This window comes from Onychomys torridus, chromosome 16 (assembly GCF_903995425.1).
Source record: "Onychomys torridus chromosome 16, mOncTor1.1, whole genome shotgun sequence".
In the NCBI taxonomy this organism is placed as follows: domain Eukaryota; kingdom Metazoa; phylum Chordata; class Mammalia; order Rodentia; family Cricetidae; genus Onychomys; species Onychomys torridus.
The window spans coordinates 64,636,204-64,661,833 of NC_050458.1; the positions used below are offsets into that span (position 1 = coordinate 64,636,204).

At 47.1% G+C, this 25,630-nt stretch overlaps 1 protein-coding gene across 2 annotated transcripts in view; it reads right to left on the minus strand.

The window, feature by feature from the left end:
* The window catches only part of Lima1 (LIM domain and actin binding 1), a 99,654-nt gene that overhangs the window by 40,421 nt on the left and 33,603 nt on the right, over positions 1 to 25,630 (minus strand). For both annotated transcript variants that reach the window (XM_036207514.1, XM_036207515.1), the window contains exons 2-3: positions 23,822 to 23,963; positions 7,056 to 7,101 (exon numbers count right to left, since the gene is read on the minus strand). In XM_036207514.1, the coding sequence (XP_036063407.1) occupies positions 7,056 to 7,101; positions 23,822 to 23,940 (165 nt within the window). In that variant the 5' untranslated portion in view covers positions 23,941 to 23,963. The remainder of the gene's footprint in view (positions 1 to 7,055; positions 7,102 to 23,821; positions 23,964 to 25,630) is intronic.

Sequence of the window (25,630 nt, forward strand, 5' to 3'; positions counted from 1 at the left end):
CAGAGGTCCTGAGTTCAATTCCCAGCAACCACATGGCGGCTCACAACCACGTGTAATGAGATCTGGTGCCCTCTTCTGTCCTGCAGGGACACATGCGGGCAGAACACTGTACACATAATAAATAAATAAATCTTAAAAAGAAAAAAGTAGTCTAGGAGTTATCAAGGTGCCACAGCTTATTTATTTATGTGCACACATGTTTGTGTGCACATACGTGTCTGTTCATGTGTAGACCAGAAGTGTCATTCCGCAGGTATCGTCTAACTTTTTTTCTAAAGACAGTCTCTCCATGCCATGGAACTCACCAAGTAGGCCAGGCTGGCTAGCTGCACACTGGACGCCAGGAATCCTCCTGTCTCCACCTCCCCATAGTTGAGATTACATGAGTGCTAGCTACCATATCCAACTGATGTTTTAAACATGGGTCTGAGCCAGGTGGCGGTGGCGCCCGCCTTTAATCCCAGCACTCGAGAGGCACAGGCAGGCCGATCTCTGTGAGTTCGAGGCCAGCCTGGTCTACATGAGCGAGATCAGGACAGGTACAAAACCTACACAGAGAAACCCTATCTCGAAAAACAAACAAACAAATAAATAAGCAAGCAAGAAACCATGGGGTCTGGAGATTGAATTCAGATTCCCGTGTTTGCAAGGTAAACACTTTGCCCTCTCCCAGAGAAGGCTTTATGGCATTTGTGCTCTCCTTCTATAATAAATAAGTGGAACATGCTTTTCCAGCATGTGTGAGGCCCTGGATCAATCCCCAGGACACACATGTAAACACAAAAAAATTACCGTGGCTTTCCACACTTATGAACAACCGCAGTGACCCGCCATCCCTGGGATCCTGAGCCTGAGCTACAGAATTATTCTTTCTGCTTATTCTCTGAGGTGGGTAAGTGGCACAGATTAAAGCGAAGTTGCTGGCATTCCTATCAAAGCTCCACAGAATCACAAAGGCTCCTGTTTTCAAGAGCCACAACGGTGGCTACACTTCCACAGCCTCCTCTCTCCAAACAGCCCCCTGCACCGGACCCACTGCCCTCGGCAAGCTTGAGACTTGGACAATAAATCACACAGAGGTATGACATAGGGTCCCTCCTGTGTGACCATCTGACTTTGATGAGCCAGAACTCAGTCCCTTCCAAATATATAACCATGGATAAATCTCTCTTCCTCGATGAGCCATGGTGTGGAAATCTTCTCAGGGAGGTCATTTTGAAAGATAGAGGGCTGAGTGTAGTGGTACACACCTGTAACACCAGCACTTGGCAAAGGCTGAGGCTGAGGCAGGAGGATTGGGAGAGTTTGAGATCATCTTCAGCTACTTAGGGAGTCTAAGGCCAGCCTTGACTATATGGAACATGGTTTCAAAAACAAACAAACAAGCAGAACGGAACTGGGCATGGTGGTTAAGGCTTGTAATCCTGGAATTTGGGAGGCTGAGGAAAGCTGAGTCTGTGAGTCAAAGCCAGCCAGGAACCTATATCTTAAAAAACAGTAAATAAATAAGATAACTGGATGATGCAGGGGGAGGAGCCAGGCACAGTGGTTACATGCAGTGATTCCAGCAACTGGAAGGCTGAAACAAAAGCCAAGCCCAGAGTTTGGGCTACAGAGCAAACAAGACCCTGTCAGAAACAATTTAACACCAAGTCAGCCAGGACTGCATAGTAAACCTCCACGTTGAATGAAAAAGGAAATATTTCCTGGATTGGGGATTTAGCTCAGCGGTAGAGTGCTTGCCTAGCAAGCGCAAGGCCCTGGGTTCGATCCTCAGCTCCAAAACAAAAACAAAAACAAACAAACAAAAAAAGAAAAAGGAAATAAAAGGTGTTTGTGACTGCTCCTCAGGGGCTGATGTAAGGGAGAGCACAGGCAGAGGCAGAGCCATGGGGAGAGACCAGACTGAACAGGATTGACAAACTGAACCAGTGTGGGAGCAGAGAAGGGAGAGCCAGAAGCCAAGAGGCTAGGGGAGCAGGAACCAAGAGAGGTGGCCAAGAGGCCAGGAGACAGGTGCAGCCAAAATGGCTGGGTTCTAAAGGAATCAGAGAAGCCAGGGGAAGGAAAACCCAGTGCAGACCCTGGGCTGCAGAGCGTAGGGTAGGAGGTGTGGTATAGCAGGCACTAGCCAGGCTGAGAGACCTGCAGGCAGCTTCGGCATTGATGTGTTTATAGGCATCTCAGCCATTTGTCCCGGATTTGAGACCTAACACACGTCAAAGGAAAAAAAAAAAAAAAAAAAAAAAAAGGCTAGGCTTTCAGGTTCCAGAAACGCAGGAACTGGAATCTGGGTGCCTTGCCGGGTGTCCACATGGCTGGGTGCACATGGCATGCATCTCAAGAAGGTACAGTCTGAGCTTGAGAAGGGCCCGAGAATGTGAGCAATGGTGGGGTTACCAGTCTGGGCTCCCATGTCTTGGGTAGAGAAACAGTAAGCACATTTTTGGGAATGCAGGCTATCATGCAGCCAATCTCACTAAGGTTATTGGGGGAAACGCACTGGCTTCTCTTCATGGTAAAGTGTAGGGACTTGCTAAGCAAGGGCAGGCATGTCACATACGTATGCCAACATTTCTCTCTGTCCTGACAGAAGAAAGGCAGCGCTCTGCCATTAATTAAAAACTGGTAAATATGAATAAATATTTTATGAATAAATGAATATAAATATGAGTAGTTTACTTCATAGCACTCCATGGCTTTGAGATTTTTTTTTCCAGTTTTTTGAGACAAGGTTTCTCTGTGTAGTTTTGGTGCCTGTCCTGGATCATGCTCTGTAGACCAGGCTGGCCTCAAACTCATAGAGATCTGCCTGGCTCTGTCTCCTGAGTGCTGGAATTAAAGGCATATACTACTGCCACCCGGTAAGAATATTTTAAAATTTTATTTCATGTGCATTGGTATTTTGCCTGCATGCATGTCTGTGTGAGGATGTCTAAATCCCTGGAGCTGGAGTTACAGACAGCTGTGAGCTGTTATGTGGGTACTGGGAATTGAACCTGGGTCCTCTGAAGGAATAGCCATAACCGCTCTTAACCACTGACACATCTGACCAGCCCCCAGTTTTGAGAAATGTTTTCAGAGCTCTATATGACATTAAATCAGAAGCTTGATAAAGGGAGCATGTGCATGTATATACTAGTTATTATTTTTAGCTATGTATATGGTGTGGTCTGCGTATAGTTATGTGCATGTGAGTGCTAGCCCTCAGAGGCCAGAGGCCTTGGATCTGAAGTTAGAGGTAACTGTGAACTGCCCGGTGTGAGTGCTGGGAATCCAACCCAGTCCTCTATGAGAGCAATACATACTCTGAAGTGCTCCCCCATCTTTCCAGCTGGACTTTTTGTTTTGAGACAATCTCTCACTTTGTAGACAGGTCTCCAATCCCTGCTCCTCCTGCCACAGCCTCCTAAGTGCTGGGGCTACAGGTGTATATCACCACACTCACTTAGAGGGAGAAGTAGAAAAGCATCATCTTAATTACTCTAATTCAAGAGCAATTTCAAAACTAAAACAGCTACAAAACGATCGCTTTGATTTACTGTTATTTTAAGTGCTGTCTTTTGTATCATGAAAGGTCCGCAAAGCACAGGGTGCTGTTACAACATCCATTTATTTCCTCACTTTTCAATCATTTTTCTCCCTTTTTTAAAAGATAGGTCATTATATGCAGCCCAGACCTCTTCTTGCTTATGCCTAAATACTGAGATTACAGGTATATGACATGGATATGTCACACATACACAATCTTAACCATATAGAACAAATATTACATGGCATGATTGTACCACGCTTCCCCTTTCCCCACTAATAAATATCTACACTTTTCAAATGTATACGCTGATTATATCACAGCGCACAGCTCACTTGTTTACATGTACTTCTCTGACCCTCAGGGAGGCAAACCACGGGCTTATACGGTTGGTCCATCTCCTTCCTCAACTGCCATTCACATTCACTGACCTCAACAGCAAACAAGTTCAGATGGACTCTTGTTGCCTCTGCCACCTCCTGTGACAGACCACCGCCTCCATCCTTTCCTGTTTGTTTATGAGACAGGGTCTCCCACAGCCCAGCTTGACCGGCCTTGAACTTGTTAGGTACCCAGGTCCTCCTGACTCTACCTCCCGGGTGTTGGGACCGCAGGCCTGTGTCAGAACCCTTTCCTTCTCTCCCCAAAGCCCCCTCCCCCCTTTTTACAGGTGTGTGTGTGTGTGTGTGTGTGTGTGTGTGTACATGTGTATGAGTAGCCACAGAGGCCAGAAGAGGGCACCGGATCCCCTTTAGCTAGAAAGAATTACAGGTGGTTGTGAGCTGTCATGTGGGTGTTGGGAGCCTAACTCTGGTCCTCTGCAAGAGCAGCAGGTGCTCTGAGCCACTGAGACATCTCTCTAGAACCCTATTTTGAGGCAAGGCCTCTCTCTTTAGCCAAGAGCTGCCCAGAATTCACTATGTAGCCCAGGCTGGTTCCAAACTCACAGCACTGTTTTTTCCTCAGTCTCCCAAATGTTGGGGCTGTAGGCAAGAGCCACCACAGTGCCTAGCTCTGTTTTGAGCCTAGTCCTATCGGGCCTTGTTCTCCGAACTTCCAAATAGCAGTAGGTCTGCATATCACTCTGAATATGTCCAGTCTCTTCCAAAGGACACAAGGTGACCATTGACTTTTCTATTGCCAACACGACGGTCAGCTCTCAACTTATCTCTGCCTGACTCTGTCTCTCTTCCTAGAGATGCTCTCTTCAAGCCCACGGCAACCCATCCCCCGACAGAACTTGGGATGCTGAGACAGGAAGATAACAAAAGAATCACTTTCTTTTGACTAATGCTGTCCTGTTCTTTTGGGATTAAAGGCTTGGTCCATCACACCTGCCTGGCGCTATTTATCATTCTTTCCTAAATCATTACATTGTTTCTTTTTTTGAGACAGTCTCAATACATAGCCCAGGCAGGCCTCGAACTCTGCACTATGTAGCTCTCCTCAGCCCCCCAGCAGTGCTGAGATGTGAGACCTATCACACTCACCTCACAACTGAGTAACTGACACCTTTCTTTCCTCCCTGCCTTCCTTCCTTCCTTTCTTTTTTTCTTTTTTCTTTTTTTCTTCTTTTTGGTTTTTGGAGACAGGGTTTCTCTGTAGCTCTGGAGGCTGTCCTGGAACTCGCTTTGTAGACCAGGCTGGCCTCGAACTCACAGAGATCCAACTGCCTCTGCCTCCTGAGTGCTGGGATTACAGGTGTGCACCACCACCGCCCAGCCTCCTTCTTTCTTTTGAGACAGGGCCTCATGTAGCCCAGGTTGGCCTTGAACTCACTATGTAGCTGAGAATAACCTTGAATTTCTCATCCTCCTGTTTCAACCTCCCTGGGATTGCACTTGGACATGTCGACACCTGGTTTATTCTGCACTGGGGACTGAATCCAGGGCCTCATCACGCTAGGTGAGTATTCTACCGACCAGTGGTATCTCCAGGCCCAGAATGGTTCCCCACACTTCTGCCTTTGGTCCTCAACAGTTTAAGCTGGGTCACATCTGTCCTTTGCACATTTCTCCAAAGTCGTTTCTCTTCAGTGCTAAAGCTCAAACCTTCCCCAGGACTCTGCAGAACTTCCTCTTTCTAGACCTCACACATAACAACACCACTTTCCCTCAGGACCTTTGTATATACTGTTCTTGCTGACCGAATCTTTCCTCTCCTTGGCTCATGATCTCAGACGTGGGTTACTTAACAAGTATCAGATGAGAGAACCACACCTAAACTACTGTTTATATCTTCTTCTTGTTGGTTTAAACCAACAGCCGCTACCTGACATTTTTTTTTGTCATTATTTCCTCTGCCAGAATGAAAATTCTCAAGTTTTTTTTCTTCCCTCGAGGGTTTCTCTGTGTAGTTTTGGTACCTGTCCTGGATCTCACTCTGTAGACCAGGCTGGCCTCGAACTCACAGAGATCCCACTGGCTCTGCCTCCCGAGTGCTGGGATTAAAGTGCACCACGACTGCGCGGCAGTGTTCCATAGTCTTAGTGTCTAAATGACTCCTTAGCACCCAGTAGGTGTCCACAAAAACTTAACTAGCCAAGTAAAAGAGGAAAATGGGAGAAGCAGGGGAACAGGCAGGAGAGAGAGAGAGCAGCAGCTGAGTGGATAATGATGGATGATTTTTCTTTTCTTTTGTCTTTTCTTTTTTAACAGGGTTTACAATGCAGGCAAGGCTGGTCTCAACCTCTGTAGCTCAGGTAGGCCTCAGACTTGCAGCAATCCTCCTGCTTCAGCTTTCTGAGTGCTAGGATTACTGGTATGAATCCCCAGTACCAAATCCTTTTTTCTATTATTATACCAGGGCGTTCGATTTTCATATCTCAGGAAAATTAAGCTCAAGACTCTGTTAATATCACTCCCCTAGAGAGAACAAGCCAACAGGTACATGGTCTACAGCCATTTAAGACATGTTCCTTACGACATTAAATCCTTCAGAAGTTAAAACAGATGGATTTCTCTAGCCTGTGAGTTCAAAATCAGCCTGGGCACATAGTGAGAGCAACTTTCACCCTAGAAAAGGGAAAATGACCTGGACCAGCAGGAAGTTAGAGCAGGGAGAGTAGAGAACGGACTGGCAGGGTGCTGGAGGGACCCCGCAGCTGTGAAAGGCACTAACTAGTCCGGGTCTAGGAGCCAGCTTCCTGCAAAGACCCCAGCGGGGGAGCGCAGCTGGTCCTTCCTTTTAAATGTGGATTGTTCTGTTTGAAGAAAGGCATGGTGGCCCAGGAAACCTGCTTCACTGGAGCCGATGGGGTGGCCATTTTACTAACTTTAGTAGCATGCGGCCTGCCATCCTTTACTCAGTACAGGAAAGAAAAAAGGGGGCTCAAAAGGAAAGGAACTGCATTGGGATTCCCTGCACCTAAGCCAACTTCTCTCAGCAAGTGGCTCACACATCAGACCAGCTGGCACAAATGTCCTGCTCAGCTGACATGGAGCCCGGGCTCCACAGAGGGGCAGGTGGCTTGGCCACACAGACGGCTTAGGTTCCACCTGCCCTGGGGCCTCTGAGTACTTACATTTCTCTTCTTTTCCGTGTTTGACTCCTCAGCTGCTTTCTGGTACCTTCAGAGAAGGGAGAAAAAGATGTCTTCAAATTAAGCGTTACTTTTACACTCCCCATTTTTAGAAAGCTACCTGCACACCGATTTCTGCCAGCATTTGTCTTTAATCAAGTCTCCCAGAAGAGGCAGAGAAACGTAGCAGCCCCGCCATGCAGTCAGTCACGTGCTAGGTAGGATAGAAAACGATGATTCATGAGGATGAGGCCAAATGTGAGAAACAGCTGCCCGGGGCCTGGGGCTGTGGACTGAGCTCAGCTGGTGGAGTCCTTATGCCACACCCACGAAGCTCAGGACCTCATCCGCAGCACTGTATAAACTGGATATAAACTGTATGTCCTGGCAGGAGCATGGAGTGTTCGGGGTCATCCTCAGCTACTTAGGAGTCTGAGGTCAGCCTGGGCTACATGAGACCTTGTCTCAAAACAAAAACAAAACAGGAACCTTTGGAATTAGTCAACTAAAAAGGACACTCCATGAATTCTAAGATGCACAGGCCTCCGTTTCCCACGCACACACAGTAACATCTCTGAAACCTTAGCTGCTGTCAGTAGGCGTCTGTGAGGTAGTCTCACTACATGTAATGCCGGAGTTTAGACCAAGCTAAGGTAATGATATGAAGGATACAGTTACTCTAGCTCATTCATACAAACTTGATGGCATGGGGTTATTTTGTTTGTTTCATTTGAGAGAGAGACAGACAGACAGACACACACACACACACATACAAACACAGACAGACACACACAGACAGACAGACAGACAGACAGACAGACAGACACACACACACACACACACACGGGGGGGGGGGGGGGGGTATGCAGGTGGGTGGAGGTGCACACACCTGAGACAGCATGTGCAGAGGACAGAAAGGACACTGACTGATGTCTTCTCTGATGCTTTCTGCCAAGCCATCTTCTCAGTTCTGGGGTTACAGGTATATGGGGTCATGCCTGGTTTGTTTGTTTGAGGCGGGGTCTCTCTATGTAGCCCTGGCTGGCCCAGAACTCTATTTGGACCAGGCTGGCCTCAAACTCACAGAGATACACTAGTCTCTGTCTCCCCAGTGCTTTGATTGAAGGCGTGAACCACCATGACTACCTGACATGCTCAGCTTTTTATGGGGTACTGGGGATCCCAGGAGGCCCTCATGCAGCAAGAGCTCTTACCCACTACACTCCCTCCCTGGCCCTGTCTTGTTCTTCCTTCTCTCTCTCTCAAGACAAGATCTCACCTGTAGTCTAATATGGCCTTGAATTTGTAATCCTGTCTCCACCCCCATGAGTACTGGGATCCAGATGTGCACCACCCCCACAAGCCCTGGGATCCAGATGTGCACCACTGCACCTGTTTTTATGTGGTGCCGGGCATGCTAGACTCTACCAAGTGAGTTACATCTCCAGCAGAACATATTTTACTCATCAAGTAGAGATTTTTCCAAAAGCTGACACCCTGGCAGGGAATGAGTTTTAACATAGCTAGTGGAGAGGTAAAACCTCTTTGAAAGGTTTGCCACCATTTTGCCAAAACTACATAAACACAAATGTTAAGTTTTATTCTCAGAATGTATCCTACAGATACCCTCACGTAAGAAAAATGGTATCTTGTTGTTGTTGTTGTTTGGGAGACAGGGTTTCTCTGTGTAATCCTGGCTGTTCTGGAACTTGATTTGTAGACCAGGCTGGTCTTGAACTCACAGAGATCCACCTGCCTCTGCCTCTGGAAGGCTGGGATTAAAGGTGTGTGTCGTCACCACCATCATCACTACCACAACTACCACCTGGCCAAAGATGACTTCTAAAGTTACTTCATTTAGGTGGCATTAACTAACAGCTGAAGAATGAAAATAAGCTGTCTGTCCCTTAGCAGAGGGCAGGAGATGGATGACAGGGTATCACACAGAGTGACAAAGGTGGTGAGGATATGACTGTCCTTCAAGCCACTCAGCCGCACACTTAAAAATGGTGAATTTTATGTTGTACATTTTACCACAAGGAAACAGAGGCGTATAGGCATGAAAATGGATGTACAGAACAACAGAATAGAGTAATCCAGGAAAAAACCTTACATTTATGGTCAAATGATTTCTGACAAGCACGCCACAATCATCCAAAGGGGCAGTACAGTTATTTCCACAACACTGTCTCGGGAAAACCAGATACCCATATGCAAGAAAATAAGCTGGATCCTCACAGAATTCTGTGTACAAAACAGGCCAGAAGCTGAAACTCTAAAACTTAGAAAAAGACACACAGAGAAAAGATTTATGATTGGACTTTTTTTCCTTTTCTTTTTAAAAAATACTTATCTACTTTATTTTGTGTATGTGCCTGAGGGTATGTATGTGTACCAAGTGCACACAGTGCCTGAGGAGGTCAGCAGAGGTCAGAGCTCCTAGAACGCGAGTTACAGAGGGTTGTGAGCCGCCATGTGGGTGCTGGGAACCAGGCTCCAGCCTTCCACAACCACAGTAAGAGCTCTCAATCACTGAGTCATCTCTCCAACCCTTCTCCTTTTTCAAAAACAGAATCTTGCTATGCAGTCCATCATGACCTGGAATCCACAACAGACCCCATGTGGGCTTTGATCTTTGAACTCAAGATGTTCCTGCCTCAGCCTTCCAAGTATAGACATGTGCCACCAAATACAGCCGTGACATTGGATTTGGCAATGACTTACTGAATATGATACCAAAAGAACAGGCAACACAATAAAAATAGATGAATTGAACTTCAACAAAATTAAAGACTTATATGCACCACAGGACAGTATCAGCAGAGTGAAAAGCTCCTGTGGAATGGAAGGGAACATTTGGAGCTTGTATCCTAACAAGGGATTAATATCCAGATCACAAGAGAGACAAACAACACAAGACGAATTCTGTACTCTGTATTCATTTCAGCGAGGACTCAAAACAGCTGAATTTTCATTCAAAGAGTAAGTACTGCCAGACACTGGGGGCTGGAGCAGAAGGATTGGGAGATTAAAGGCAGATTTTTAAAAAGGTTGAGGGGCTGGAGAATGTCAGAGCATTGACTTTAACTCCTGCCCCAGAGGATCTGACGCCCTCTTCTGGCCTTCTAGGAGCACTGTACACACATGGATCACAGACATTCGCAGGCAAAACACCCATACACATGAAACTAAAAGAAAAAAAAAGAAAAGCATGTGTGTGGTAGAGGCTGATTGTGTACATAGCCTGCCTAGCATGCACAGGGTCTGGGTTCAATTCCTGGTACTAGAAAAAGAAGGGAGAGGGGTTGGGGATTTAGCTCGGTGGTAGAGCGCTTGCCTAGCAAGTGCAAGGCCCTGGGTTCGATCCTCAGCTCAAAAAAAAAAAAAGGGGAGAGAGGGAGGGAGGGAGGGAGAGCACGGAAGGAAGGGAAGAAAAAGAAATAGTTCTTGGTGTCTACCATGTCCCAAAAAACAAGACAAAAAAGGAGGGGGGGGGGGAAGAGGAGGGGGAGGAGAGAAAGAACCAGCTGCATGTGGCAGCACAAATCTGAATTCCCAGCACCTGAGAGTCTGAGGCGGGGGACCAAACCCAGGCTAACGATCTACTACAGAGCTAAAATCTCCGACCTGGAAGATGACTGTCTTGAGTTCAAAGCCAGCGTGGGTAATGTGGGGCCCTATCTTAAAAAAAAAAAAAAAAAGAAGAAGACAGAGACAGACAGAAAAGGGCCAAGGCTGACACAATCCCTGTTCCAAAGAGCTTGCAATTTCTACATGGAAACACCTGCAGCAGGTCCGGCGAATGGCTCAGTAGGTAAGCGTGCTTGACATGTAATTCCATCTCCAGGTGTCAAATGGTAGAAGGAGGGAGCCTACTCCCAAAGGTTGACCTCTGACCTATGCATGTATTCTGTGGCATGTGCACCATGGAACACAGGCCCCCGTGGTGATATTGTGTCTGTGATCTAACAAATAAAGCTTGCCTGAAGATCAGAGGGCAGAGCCAGCCACCAGTTAGTCACAGAGGCCAGGCAGTGGTGGCACACACTTTTAATCCCAGCACTTGGGATCTCATGCCTTTGGTCCCAGGACTTGGGAGGCATACATGCCTTTAAACCCAGCACCAGGGAGGTTGAGACAGGAAGTGATGGCTGGGCAGAGAGAGGAATATGAGGCAGGAAGAGACAGGTGCTCAGTCCTTCCAGCTGAGGAGTTGGTAAGGTGAGAGGTGACTGTGGTTTGTTCCTTTGTCTCTCTGAACTTTTGGCATTTACCCCAATATCTGGCTCCGGGTTTTTATTAAGACCAATTAGGATTCATGCTACAGGCCCCCAATAAATACATATACAAATTAATTAAATAATGTAATAAAGAAAGTTCTGAGGCTGGGCGGTGGTGGCATATATCTTTAATCCCAGCACTCTGGACACAGAGGCAGGCAGATCTAGGTGAGTTCAAGGCCAGCCAGTTTATAGAGAGTTCCAGGGCAGCCAGCACTATACAGAGAAACCCTGTCTAGTAAAATCAAAACAGGAAGTTCTGTAAAATAATCCAAACAAACCCATAAAAGGCTGTGGTGTGGCTCAATTTACAAATTGCCTAGCATTTGATCTCTAAAACAGAAAAAAAAACAAACAAAACCTAGGTTTGACTCCTGGAGCCATGGAAGCCAAGCATGGTGGTCACACCTGTAACTCTAGCAGTCGGGAAGCAGAGACAGGGGGATCAGAAGTTCCAGGTTATCCTTGGCTACAGAATGAGTCTGAGGCCAACCTGGGCTATACGAGACCCCACCTAAAACAAAATAAATCAGAACTGACAAAGGGAAAGTTGAGCTTGCTTAGTCTCTCTTGATTATTCCACAATGTACTCAAGTGTCAAAAAAATGTCACACTCCACAAGTATATACAATTATAATTTTAATTTTTTTGGTGGTGGTGGGAGAGTGGTGTTGAGACAGGGTTTCACTGTGTAGCCCTGGCTGTCCTGGAACTCACTCTGTAGACCAGGCTGGCTTCAAACTCACAGCCATCCTCCTGCCTCTGCTTCAGAAGTGCTGGGATTAAAGGCAGGGTATGCCACCATCACCCAGCTTCATTGATAACCTTCCAATTAAAAATTAAAAGATAACATTGGCTAAAGGAATGATCTTTAGGGTCACTAAGCCCAGAAAGCCAGCCACCAGGAACAAGCCAGGAAGGTGGGGGGGCAAAAGCAGCGTGCAAAGACTTTCAAGCAGCAGGGTATCCCCAGAGTATCAAGAACACAAAGGACAGCAGTGCTACAAGAGCACATGGGAAGGGAGTGAGGTGGGTCGTGTAAAGGAGTTAATTTAATGGTAGGTACAACAGATGGCCACGGATTCAATTCTTTTTTTTTTTTTTTTTTTTTTTTTGATGGGGTGTGTCAGAGGACAACTTTTTAGGAGCCAGTTCTTGCTCTGTGGGCCCCTGGAACTGAACTCAGGTCATCCGGCAGCAAGGGTCTTCTTGACTTGCTTAGCCATCTCACCAGCTCCATATTTTTGTCTTTTAAACAGTGCGTGCATAGCAATACTTAACTCCACTGTTTCTGGCTTCCCAGGGACACACATAGCATGTGCATTCACACACACACACACACACACACACAAACAAAATATGCAAAATAAATAGGCAAAATATGCACATAAAATAAAGGACAAGCAAGTCTTCAAGTGTTCTGACATGTAGAGAACAAACAGGTGGGTGGGGTCTGGAAAAAGGAGTGTTATTAGTGACTTGCCCTGGGTGGCAGTGTGGGGGAGACAAGTGAACAGACGTGAGATGTAATTCGGAGGTGGATACCTGACAGATTGCTAAGGACAGGACGAGAGAAGAGCAGAAATCCAGAGTCAAGAAGGAGCCTCAGCAATGGCAGTGGCGGCGGAGGCGGCAGTAGTGTACTCCTTTAATCCCAGCACTCAGGAGACAGAGGCAGGAGGATCTCTGTGAGTTCGAGGCCAGCCTGGGCTACCAAGTGAGTTCCAGGAAAGGCGCAAAGCTACACAGGGAAACCTTGTCTCAAAAAACCAAAAAAAAAAAAAAAAAGACTGGGCTGTAGGCAAGCCTGTAGACCTGTGGTTCTCAACCTTCCAAATGCTGTGAGCCTTTAATACAGTTCCTCATGTTGTGGCAACCCCTATAAAGGGGTTGTTCAATCCCCAAAGGAGTTGCAACCCAAAGGTTGAGGACCACTGCTGTAGAGCATTTTTCTAATTAGTGATTGATGGGAGAGGGCCGAGCTCATCATGGGTGGGGCCATCCCTGGGCTGGTGGTCCTGGGTTCTATAAGAAAACAAGCTGAGCAAGCCATAGAGAGCAAGCCAGTAAGCAGCTCCTCCTCCATGGCCTCTGCATCAGCTCCTGCCTCCAATCCTGCCCTGTTTGAGTTCCTGTCCTGACTTCCTTCAAGGATGGACCATGATGTAGAAGTGTAAGAAAAACAAACCCTTTCCTCCTCAAGTTGCTTTTGGTCAGGGTGTTTTATCACAGCAATAGTAACCCCAAGGAGGACAGAAATCAGGAAAATCTAAGAGTTCAGTGTCCGCCATGTTAACTGCATGTTAACGCCATGTTAACGGCAGCAGTCATTAATTACATTTATTGTGTGTTTGCGCTCTCTCTCTCTCTCTCTCTCTCACACACACACACACACACACACACACACACACACACACACGGAAGTCATGAGACAATTTGCAGGAATTGGTTTTCTCAACCTACTATGTGGATCCTGGGGGTCAAGCTCAGAGAGCATCAGGTAGCAGCAGTTAGACACAAACATCTGAGCTCAGAAGGGAGGCAAGAGCTAGTCACAAACACTGAGTCACAAACCTTGTCTGTCCACACAGGGCAACAAAGTCTGAGAGGTCTGATAGTTACAGGTCGGTAGTGCAAGAAGATGCCTCGAACTCAGTGCCGGGGACTTAGCGCTTAGTTGGAAGAGGAAGAAATTGCTGGAGTGACAAAGAACAGAGAGAGGGAAAACCAGGGGACGGCCAGAGACACCTAGGGAAGAGATCTCTGGGAGGGAAGAGATGGCAAGAGGTCACAGGAAGCCAAGGGAAGAAACATTCCCTCAACTTAGCAATACAGGCGTCTCTGTCAGTCTTGGCGGCTGTCTTCGCAATGAACAGAACCAAACCTTGGCACCATGGCCACCCCCTCCTCTTCCTCTACGGTTGCTCCCATTTTCACTTCGTTAAGACAAGATCTCATGTGGTCCAGGCTGGCTTGAAACTTAGTATGTACTGGTGGCTGCTCTTAAACTCCCGATCCTTCTGCCTCATCACCCAAGTGCTAGGATTATAGGCCTGCGCTGCTGTGCGCTGTCAACTTCAACCTCCATTATGTAATGGCTATTTAAATTATTCCCGGGTTTTCACCACTGAAAACAGTGCTTTGGGGAACAGCTCTCCACATTTGTTTTTTCCCCAACTAAACTAGTACATCTTAGGAGACTGCCTTAGGTAGGAATTGAGAAACAGTGGGCTGCAGTTAAACTGGACTTTAGATCAGGCCTTGAACTTCTGTTCCCACACCCTGTGATCAACTGTCTACTGTTTATTACAGTAATAATACAGTATAGAGAGCCAGGAGCAATCAGCACACAGGCTTAGAGTTAGGAAATGGTTCTTATATTGAGCTCGGTGGAATGAAAATCCAGCGATCCCCCTTCCTTTACTGGCCTAAAGGAAGTGCAAATCTTAAAACACCAAAATACTATAGTTGTTTGCTTCTATTTTGTTTTGCTAGATAGGGTTTCATAGCCTTGAACTTGGTATGTAGCCCAGGCTGGCCCCCTCCTACCTCCACTTCCCAAGTGCTGGGGGTACACTTAGTTTTTCTCTTTTAAATGCTATCCATCACTTATGGTGCCTGATGTTCAAGGAGGCCAGAAGAGGGCACCAGATCCCTTTGACTGGAGTTACAGATGGTTGTGAGCTGCCAAGTGGATGCTGGGAACAGAACCCAGGTCCTCTAGAAGAGCAGCCAGTGCTCTTAACCACTGAGCCACTCTCTATGGCCCTCCTCCTTCTTGAGATGGGATTTCACTGTGTTATTCCAGCTAAGCCTCCACCTTCTGGGCTCAAGTGACCCTTCCAAGCACAGGCTGTCGTACAGGCTGGTGAAGGTTGGCACTTCCAACTCTCCTACAGTATTGAGAACTCAACCTACACTCTTATTTGTGCTGGGTAGGTGCCCTATCACTAGGCTTTCTTACCATCTCTGAAGCGTAGCACCAGAATCCAGGCCTCAGACTTCATTTGGGGGTGTGGGGGAGGGGACGGCACTTGGGAGACTCAAATTGAGAAAAAAAAAAAAAAGGATTTACAATGACATTTCTCTAAACAAGATCAAGTATAACAGTGCTTGTAATCCCAGTGCTCTGGAGGCTCTGTGTTCAAGGCCAGCCTGGGCTACATATTAAAACCTTGACTCGGAAAAAAAAATTCTATAATAAAATCTCATCCCTTCCCAGATTTCCTGTGGTCTAGTCTCCTCTCCCTTACACATGGAATTTGATCTTGCAGCTGTTCATTAATGCACAGCTGTGAGGCAGGCAGCTGACAGAACTAAAATTACCTGGGGAGTAATGAGAACATCTCAAATATTTCTAAGGCCAGACAACAGAGTTCCTGAGCTATGACTCTTGCCTGTGTGCTTTCAAATACCAAAGGGAACTCTGAGCCAAAAGAAGGGAAAATGGAAACTCCCAAGGCTTAGGCAACTATTTTCTCCTGGAACAATTTCCCCACTCTAAATGTTAAAGAGAAGAAAAAGAGGAAGTAATCCAGGGAGATTTGAAGGCCTTTCTCATTGTTATTGTTCAAGAAGAACACACTCGGGTACACACACACACACACACACACACACACACACACACACACACACACCCCAACTAAACCTGTACCGTCTTCAGTAAGGGGATTCAGAAGCAAAGGTCTACTAACTAGGCTCAGCAGGAGTCATGAAAAGGAGGAGGCGTAACTAGTGGGGACTGAGGGACCTGTGTGCTGCACTGACCAGTTCCACATCTTGGTGAGTGACCTTTAATCAGGATTGCTGAGCCTTCAAGTTCCTTATCTGCCAGGGTGGGACAAAGGTTAGGCAGGTGTGGTCTCAAACTTCCGGCTTCCAGACCCTTACTTCCAAGTTATCCTACTTAAAACCTACAACATAAAGTGACCAGTGTGGGGTCCTGGGCTCAGACCTTGTTAGAACTGGCTCCGGAGGCTCTTCCAAAGACCTCGGGGAAGATGGCTGGAAAATAACAAGGCTAGATTCCCTTTAACTTCAAAAACATTGAGTCAAACAGGAAACTTGGGCAAAGAAACCAAAGTCTATCAAGAAAACCTTTATCAAGAAAAGGGTCATATGATACAGAAGCCACAGGAAGAGAAGGCAAAGCTGACTTCAAACTGCCCGTCGGCAGACCTTTCTTATGTCAGGGTCAATGCTTTATAAAGCAGGGGTTTAAAGAGCTAAGTGCAGAGCTATAAAAAGCACGAGACATAGGCTCTGTTGCCAGAAAATGACTCTTTCGTACATATAACTGTGAAATGAATCCCCCTCCTCACACCAGACCAGGTTTCTCTGTGTCACTCTGGCAGTCCTGGAACTCGCTCTGTAGACCAGGCCAGCCTCGAACTCACAGATCTGCCTGCCTCTGCCTCCCGAGCACCACTATGCTGTGCTCTAACTTTATTTACTTATTTTAAAGTAAATCTTTAAATAAATAAACATAGTACTGTAGCCACCTGTGGGAATGTACAGTGAGTGAACTTTAAAGTACTTAAGCAATATTAGCAGCATGCTTCCATTGAATAGGAAGTCTAGAGAAGAAATCCAGGCTGAGCCCTTCATTTTTACTGCCTTAGATAAACAGTATTGCCTGCCTCTTTGTTATTAATATTAATAATATTATTAGCGTGTGTATGTGTGTGTGCACTTTCACGCGTGTGTGCACTTTCACGCGTGTGTGCACTTGCACATGTATGTGCCCCGAGAGGCTAGAAGAGGGTGCTGTAAACTCTGGAGCTAGAGTTAGATGTGGTTGTGTATCACCTGATGTGGGTGTTGGGAACCAAACTTCAGTCTTCTGGAAGAACAATCTGTACTCTTAACCCCTGAGCCAGCTTTCCAGCCCCTGGCTCTTCCATTTCTAGCCTTTGTTTGTTTGTTTTTTCTGGAGCTGAGGACAGAACCCAGGGCCTTGTGCTTGCTAGGCAAGCGCTCTACCACTGAGCTAAATCCCCAACCCCGAGCCCCCCCCTTTCTAGCCTTTGTTTTGGGTTCCCCTGGAATGTCCCCACCATGTTCCTAGCCCACCAAATAAAGCTCCACTCACCTTTCAAAACCTGTTCAACATGTAAGATCAATGCCCCAGGGAAAAACACTGAGCATACAAACTCAAATATTAGCTCAAGCAGGTTTTCTCTAGTACAAAGCAGGGATAATGCCCCTCCCAGGTAACTTCTGTGAGGATTAGAAATACTGTCTGTTTCTACCAAGAGTCTAGCAGCTGGGAACAGAGCTCCATGCAAGAGTACATGCTTAGCATGCATCAGACATAATGTTCAATCCCAACATACCCACCTGCCCCCACACATACACAATAAAAGCCTGCTGAGTTGGTTATAAATGGGTTTGGGATTTATAGCTTTTTATCTGTGCAATTTGTTCTTATAACCTTCATAGAGAAAAGATAGTTAACCTACTAGTCTATGGAGACGATCACGTGACCTCCAAGTTCCTTTCTGCAAAGTTATGAAGACTACCAATCCCTATACTAGGGAGGCAGAGGCAGATGGGTCTCTGTGAGCTTGGCCTAAATAACTGATTTCCAGGCCAGCTTGGGGAGGGGATGGGGGCTACATCGGAAAACTCTGTCTCAAAACAAAAACATAAATAAGCCTGGAGCAGTAAGCACTTCCAGTTTCTGCAGAAAATCCTGGCTTGGTTCTCAGCATTTACATGTGGCTCACAACCATCCATAACTCCAGTTCCAGAGGATTCGATGCCTCCAAGGACACGAAGCATGCATGTGGCACATAAATTCTGGCAAAACACTCATATACACAAAATAATTTTTTTTTTTTTAAAAAAGGTACCAAGATGAACAGCCTTTCCATGATTTTCTAATGAGTGTCAAATCCTCATGAGAACTGGCTAGACAACAAAGGGGAGTGTGAGGAGGGTCCTGAGGAGACAAGAGCTCGGAGACACGCCATGTGCCAGCCAGGCCCCGTTGCCAATGTACAGAGGCAGCCATGTAGCTGGCCCAGAGCACGGCACTCAGAAAGAGGGTGTCTCAGACACAGACCATTGTCAGCATGGACAGAGGGACTCAGCCTGAGCCTGAGCCACTGAGATGAGCTTTCCAAATCAGCTTGCTACTAGACCCTCCCTCAGTCAAGGCAAGCTCCGTGACCCTGAATGTCAGCCCCGAGACCCCAAATATATATTAACTTCAGGTTCTGATGAGTTCACTTTGTCAAACACGTTCACGTTTTCCTTCACTATGCTGTTGTACTCAGGTGTTGATCTCAATGTGGAATCCCAGCAGAATAAACAAAAAGTTTAAAATGCTCGCAAACAAACGAGAGGAAGACTGTCATGGAAGAGATTAACCATGCTGGGCAAGGGCGTCCTGGTGAGGCCCAGTGTGGAGCCAGTAGGGATGGAGAACGGAGCCAGCAGTAGCAGAAGCTCTAACTAGAGGGCACATTTTCCAAACGCGTCCTTTTGGAGAAGGCTTTTGGATAGCAACAGCTGGGAGATGAAGGCTGGGGCATAGAGACGGGTTTGAGAAGTAGAGATCAAGAAATCATGACATAAAGGATCAGGTCAATGATGTGGCTCAGACTCACTGCTAGAGGAATCCCCAGCACCCGGGCAACCACAAACTTGGGGATCTTATGTTTTTTTTTTTCTTCCTGCTTCTTTTTACCTTTCTGTTTGTTTGTTTGATGTTGCATTTGGAGGAAGGAAAGATTATTACTATATGACAAAGGAAACTCTGCCTTAGTCAAGATGACTGCCATTCTCTCAGTGAAATGAAGCTGGTGTCTCCAGTGGGGACCAGGAGCTGGGCTTGGAGTCTGGCACATGACTGCAGGAGAGGGTGGGGAGGTTGCTCTTGGCTCGGTAAGATGCGGGCCTCAGAGCACAGGCTGCAGAGCTCAGCTAAGACACAGGGTGGGAGTTGGAACGGGCGTGGCTCCTGGCCTCCAGAGTGTTCCAGGGATGCCCAGTACTCCAGTCATGAGAAAGGCAAGTGTGGCTGAGGCGGGGCTGAGTGGTTGGAAGGGTAAGAAGGTACAGCAGTGCCTCTGCAGGACAGGGAGTTTCCAAGGCCCATTAACCACAGCTCACACTGTCTTATATCCCTTTTCTTTCTTCCCACTTCTGCTGGCCCCCAACCCCACCCCAACAGCTTCCACTTGGGTTCCCATGGAAGCCCCATTAACTGCCTCCATGTCACCCTCTCTCATCTTTCTAATAAACCTTTCACGCTGTCGCCAGAAGCACCTTTGGGAAGCACATGTCTCATCCTGTTGGTCTCTCTGCATGGAAACTTTCCATTGCCTTTTGCTGTTAATGTAACTAAGCCCTGACTGCGGCATAGCACCCAAGCCTACCGCCTGGCCTAACTGAATTACACCATTCCCTTCCTGCTCTGGTTTCTGCCATGAGGGATTCTTGCCTCCCTATTCCTTCCATCACGTCCAGGCACCACACGCCTCCCCTTATTCACTTTGCTCTATGTCTCATTTCACAAGTCCGCTCCTCTATTGTCAGTGAATGCTTAACCTCCCCAACCCTCGGTTTGGCGGGAGTTCAAGGTTTATCCTCAGCTGTGTAGCAAGTTCAAGGCTGGCCTGAGCTCGAGGAGACTCTGTCTCAACAAAAGAAATCCCCCTGAGGTAGTTGAGCACCACTGCAGACACACAAAAGTAGAACCTTTAGAAAGGCCAGGGAAGCCTATAGAAGATGGTTTAAAACATGACCAAGCCCGGTGATGATGGTGGTGCCGGTGGTGGTGGTGATGGTGGTGATGGTGGTGGTGGTGGTGGTGGTGGTGGTGGTGGTGATGGTGGTGGTGGTGATGATGATGATGGTGGTGATGGTGATGATTATGGTGGTGGCGGTGGTGGTGGTGATGGTGGTGGTGGCGGCACACAGCTTTAATCCCAGCACTTGGGAGGCAGAGGCAGGTGGATCTCAGGGAGTTCCAGGCCAGCCAGGGCTACACAGAGAAACCCTGTCTCAAAAAATGTGTTCAAGGGAACTGGGGTTATAGTTCAGTGGTAGAATGCTTGCCTGGAATGAACAAGGTCCTGGGGATCAATCCCTAGGAGTTAACAGAGAAGGGACAAGTGCTGGGCACAGTGTGTACTGTACCTTAGCATCTGGGAAGCAGAGGCAGGTAAATCGGGAGTTGAAGGTCATCCTTGCTACATAAGGAACTAGACCCTGTCTCAAAAAAAGGTTCAAAGGTTCAAAATAACTTTGCCATTCCTCCCACCAGAAGATGGAGCCAAATTCCACACCCCCTTCCTGTGGAAGCCTTAGTGACTCACATCTGAGAAGATGGAGAAGGCAATTGTGTACAGCTTCCAAGGTTAAGGTCACGATCAGGCAAAGCAGCACCTTGTAGCTCCCCTCCTCTCTGGACGGGTTGCCTTTGGAACCCAGCCACCAAGCCAGTCACATGGACTGGCCAGGTGTAGGTGTTCCAGCCACGACGCCAGCTGAGATCCCAAATGGCAGACAGCATCAACTTTCTGATTTATGAGTGAGCCTCAGATGTCTGCAGCCCCTAAGCCACCCCAGCTAATGCTAAGGTGAGAAGAGACAAGTCCAAATGAGGTAGTTACAACATACTGTCATTCACTATGTTGTGCCTCTACATTTTAGAGATTTATTGAGGCTGGGCATGATAGGCAAACATGCCCTAGAAAGACGAAGCCCTGGCCGGTCTGAATCCTTATTTTTAAATTTATTTTATTTTATGTGTATCGGTAGTTTTGTTTACATGTGTGTCCGTGTACAACGTGTCTGCCTGGTGCTGGTGGGAGCCAATAGAGGGTATTAGATGCCCTGGAACTAGAGTTATAGATGACGGTGAACTGCCATTGGGGTGCTGAGAATTGAACCCAGACCCTCGGGAAGAGCAGTTAGTGCTCTTAGCTACGAAGCCATCTCCCCAGTCCCTGCTCTGGAATTCTTTATGTGAATCTGACTGGTCTCTGCCTCCCAAAGGCTGGGATTAAAGGCCTGCACCACCATGCCCAGCTTATTTATTTGCTTGGGTCTCAGTAAGTTGTTCAGATTGGTCTTAACTCACTCTGTAGCCCAGGCAGGCCTTGAAGTTACAATCCTCCTGTCTCAGACTCCCAAATACTTGGGAATACAGCTCTCCGACACTAGACCATGAGTTGTAGACTTTGAGACAGGGTCTCACTATATAGCTAACGTGTTAGCCTCAAATGGTGATCCTTCTGCCTCAGCCTTCCGAGTCTGGGAGTACAGGCACCATGTACATCAGGACTTTTTTTTTAAACAGAACTGAGACACTGTATTATTAGTAACTACTCTAGATGAATGGTTCTTTCAACCATTTTTCTTTTCTTTTGGTTTTACGAGACAGGGTTTCTCTGTGTAGTTTTGGTGCCTGTCCTGGATCTGGCTCTGTAGACCAGGCTGGCCTCGAACTCACAGAGATCCGCTTGGCTCTGCGTCCCAAGTGCTGGGATTAAAGGCATGTGCTGCCTCCACTGCCTGGCTCAAACATTTTTAAATTATATTTCTTAGTTGTTTTTGTTTGATTGGTTGTGTGTGTGTGTGTGTGTGTGTGTGTGTGTGTGTGTGTGTGTGGCCATGACCTCCAGGTCAGAGGACAGCTTGAGTGAGCTGGTTTTCTCCGTTCACTATGTAGGGTCCGGGGATTAAACTCAGATGTTGGCTGCCTTTTGGCCTGCTGAGTCATTTTACCACAGCCCTCAAGGAATCTTTAGATCAGGAAAGTTGATGGGCCTGACATAAACCGTTAAGTCCCTGAGGTCTAGGATGAGGGTTAGTAGCTTTTCATCTTCTGGTGTCTTACTTGAAATGGGTTTCTTCTCTTTCTGAGTGAGAATGATGCTTTTTGCCACAGAATTGCAGCGATAGAGAGCATACAATGGAACCGTAAGGGCTGACTGAGTCTGGTCCCCTGCTGCACTCCACCATGGGAGATAACCGAGGCCAGTGTTTGCCACATAGCGGGAGTGTGAGGGGACACTGTGGGTCTCAGAAACTTCCGGTTGGTGTTTAACATTTCTGAGACACAGCTCCTAGGAAGCACGGTCTTCACACACACTCTTTCTTCTCACAGGAGCAGCAGCTTCCTGGTAATCAACCACTAGGGCAGTAAGCTACCCCCTGTCCTGGGCTCCGCGCCACCAGTGCACCTCTGTCTGCTATCACTGTACAGACCATCCCTGTGTGCAGCACCTACTGTGTACAGTGGGACCTATTGTGCACAGCAGAACCTCTGTGCCCCAGCTACAGACACCTTCACTAAAGATACAGACGCAGAGAGAGCAGGAAAAGTCCTCACGATGAAGACCAGCAGAGGGGGTAGCAAACATTTTCTTTTCTTTTTCTTTCTTCTTCCCCCCTCCCCCACAAGACAGGGTTTCTCTGTGTAAGCTTGGCTGTCCTGGAACTCGCTCTGTAGACTAGGCTATCCTTGAACTCATAGAGCTCCGTCTGCCTCTGCTCCAAATGCTGGCTGCCACACCTGGCTAGCAAATGTTTTCTCATTTTCTCAAAAGGCCAGATGTTTTTGACATTTGAGGAAACAGTGTCTGTTGTATCCAGTGTCTCTGTTGGCTTAGCATGACAGCAAAGACAACCTACACATGGACACTTGCGGTTCAGTAAACCCTGGTTTGCTAAACCCTACTGCCTATCAGACACTTGAAATGCTACAGATACAACTGATGAGCTAATGTTATTTCAACTCTTGTAGGTGGGAATGGAGCTCAGGCATGGAGCTCATACCTAGCATGCATAGGGCTCTGGGGTTGACCCTTCGCACTGAAAATAAAAAGTTACACCTTTTTTCCCTCTACAGGGCATGGTGGCTTACACCAAGAAACCCAACATTCAGGAGGTTGAGGCAAAAGATTTACTCACGCATGCAAACCCAGTCTGGGATATGTAGTGAGTCCCGGGCTACCAACCTGGGCTGCAGAGTAAGGGGAAAAACTTACAAAACAGCACACTGGGCTTGGTGGCACACACCTCTAATACTGCGAGGCAGAGGCTGGAGGTTTAGGAGTACACAGTCATTCTCTGCTAAAGAGTGGAGACAAGGCCAGCCTGGGCTACAGGAGACCCCATCTCAGTACAAACCAGCAAACTAATGAGCGAACAAAACAACAAGACAAAGCACCTTCCTGGACAGGCCCTCATCTGATCCTCACCCCGTTCCTTTGGATTTGGTAACCATTTGCTTTCTACTTAGGTGTTTTATAAGCATCTTTTGTGTGTGTAACATTTTCGTGCCTTCAATGAAATAAAAATTCAAAGATGAGAAGGGAGGATTCCCTGATCGTTAACATTCTTTTTCTCTACAGTGTATAACATCCAGGGGGTGCCCAATCCAGCCATTTTACATTGCTTTACCAATTCCCCTGAGAGGTGGTAGAGCTTGCTCAAGACAGATGGCCCTCTTGGACCAAGATCAGCACTTACTTGGAGAATATTTCCACAATCGCCGATGACTTATTCTTGTTGACAAGAGAAAGTTCTTTGGCTGTTACTCTCAATGACAGGGAAGTCCACTGTCGTCTGTTAAATGGAGTTGATTCCATCTTGTCTACGGACTCTAAAATACCTGTGGAATGGAGAAAGGGAGAACGTTAGACAAACAGGACAGGATTCCCAGCACTCAGGGACGGGCAGGAGGATGATGATGAGCGAGTGCGAGAGCCCAAAGCAGCAGCCACAAGCCTCGGCTGCTTCCCAAAGCTTGGGTGACCTCGGTCAAATGAGTCAGTGTCTTTAGGGTGCAGTTTCCTGTAAAAGGAGGTCAGAACAGATGATCTCCAAGGTTCCTTTTCAATTCCATCATTTATCACTGGCCCTACTGTGCAAATATCAGTTGGCCTTTTTCTGAACTTTAGTCTGTTCCAAAGTCACATTTGGAGTGAAATCTTCCCCTTTGGGGAATGACATCCTAGGAGAGATGCAATCAACATCTCACTAGTCAAGCCCAAACTAGTCTCTGCCTATGTCCACATGGCTTTCTGTTCTGTCTCTCCCTCCTCCTATTCCTCTGCCTTCCTCTTTCTTCCTCCCCCCCTCCCTCCCTCTCTCCCCAACCCTCTCCACTCTGTCTCCCTCTATCTGTCTCCCCTACCTTCTCTCCCGGTACTCAGGAGTACTGACCTCTGTTATCACTGTAATTCCAGAGAGCTAGCTAGGGACGTGGCACAACCTAAGACAAAGAGCTGGGCAGGCCGTGATGGTATTGCAAATTTGTTACTTTGAATTAAGTTACATTTGGGGCTGGGATACAGCTCAGTCCTAGAGAACTTGCCTAGCATGGGCAAGGCTCTGGGCTCCAACCCCAGCACTGCCAAGTAGACAAATAGACACAAAATGTTTTAAATCAGTGGAGTCTTAGGGACAAGATCCTTAATCAGAGTATGAAAATCCAGGCCCTGAAAGAAGACACTCCGTTCTCTCTCATGCATAGGTGCTAGCTTGGAATTTTTAGATTTCTGTGTTTAAGTTGGAGTGAGTACCTATAGGGGCCAGGAGGCAAGAAAGGCGCTGTGAAAGTTGTGTGTGAGTACGTGGTGGTGCGGGTGTGGGGTGTGGGGGGTGAGTCTTTGGTGGGCAGACAGTAAAACTCATGTAACACAGACGTAAAAGGGATGACTGCATGCAGAAAGGTATAAATAGTGATGGGTTTGGGGGAGAGAGGGGATGTGGGGGTGAAGAAGGGGGCCAACCGAAAAGGAACCTGCTATTTTAGAAAATAAAAAATATAAGTGGAATTATCCACATGGGTGGGTAATGCTGCTCCCAGAAGCTACAGGATTTTTGTTTTGCTTTGTTTTTAATTTTTTATTTTATGTGCACAAGTAGGCACATTTTGCCTACATGTATGTCTGTACACACGCACATGCCTGATGCCATGGAGGCCAGAACAAGGCACAGGATCCCCTGGAACTGGAGTTACAGATGTGTGAACTGCCAGGTGGGTGCTGGGAATCAAACTCAGAACCTCCACAAGAGCAGCGAGTGCACTTAACTGCTGAGCCATCTCTCCAGACCCACTTGTTAAATGAAAATCCCAGTGCCAGGTGCAGGACACCTCCCTAGAAGTAATGGTTAGGGAGTTGCTAGAAGCACCTGAAACAGTCCAGGCTGGCACCACTGGTCCTGGTTCCCCACTAGAATTAGCTGGTAAGACCCTATTGTTGAAGATACCGGACACTCTGGATGCAGGAAACAGAACTACAGCTGAGCTGGAAGCTTCCTCTCTGCTGCATT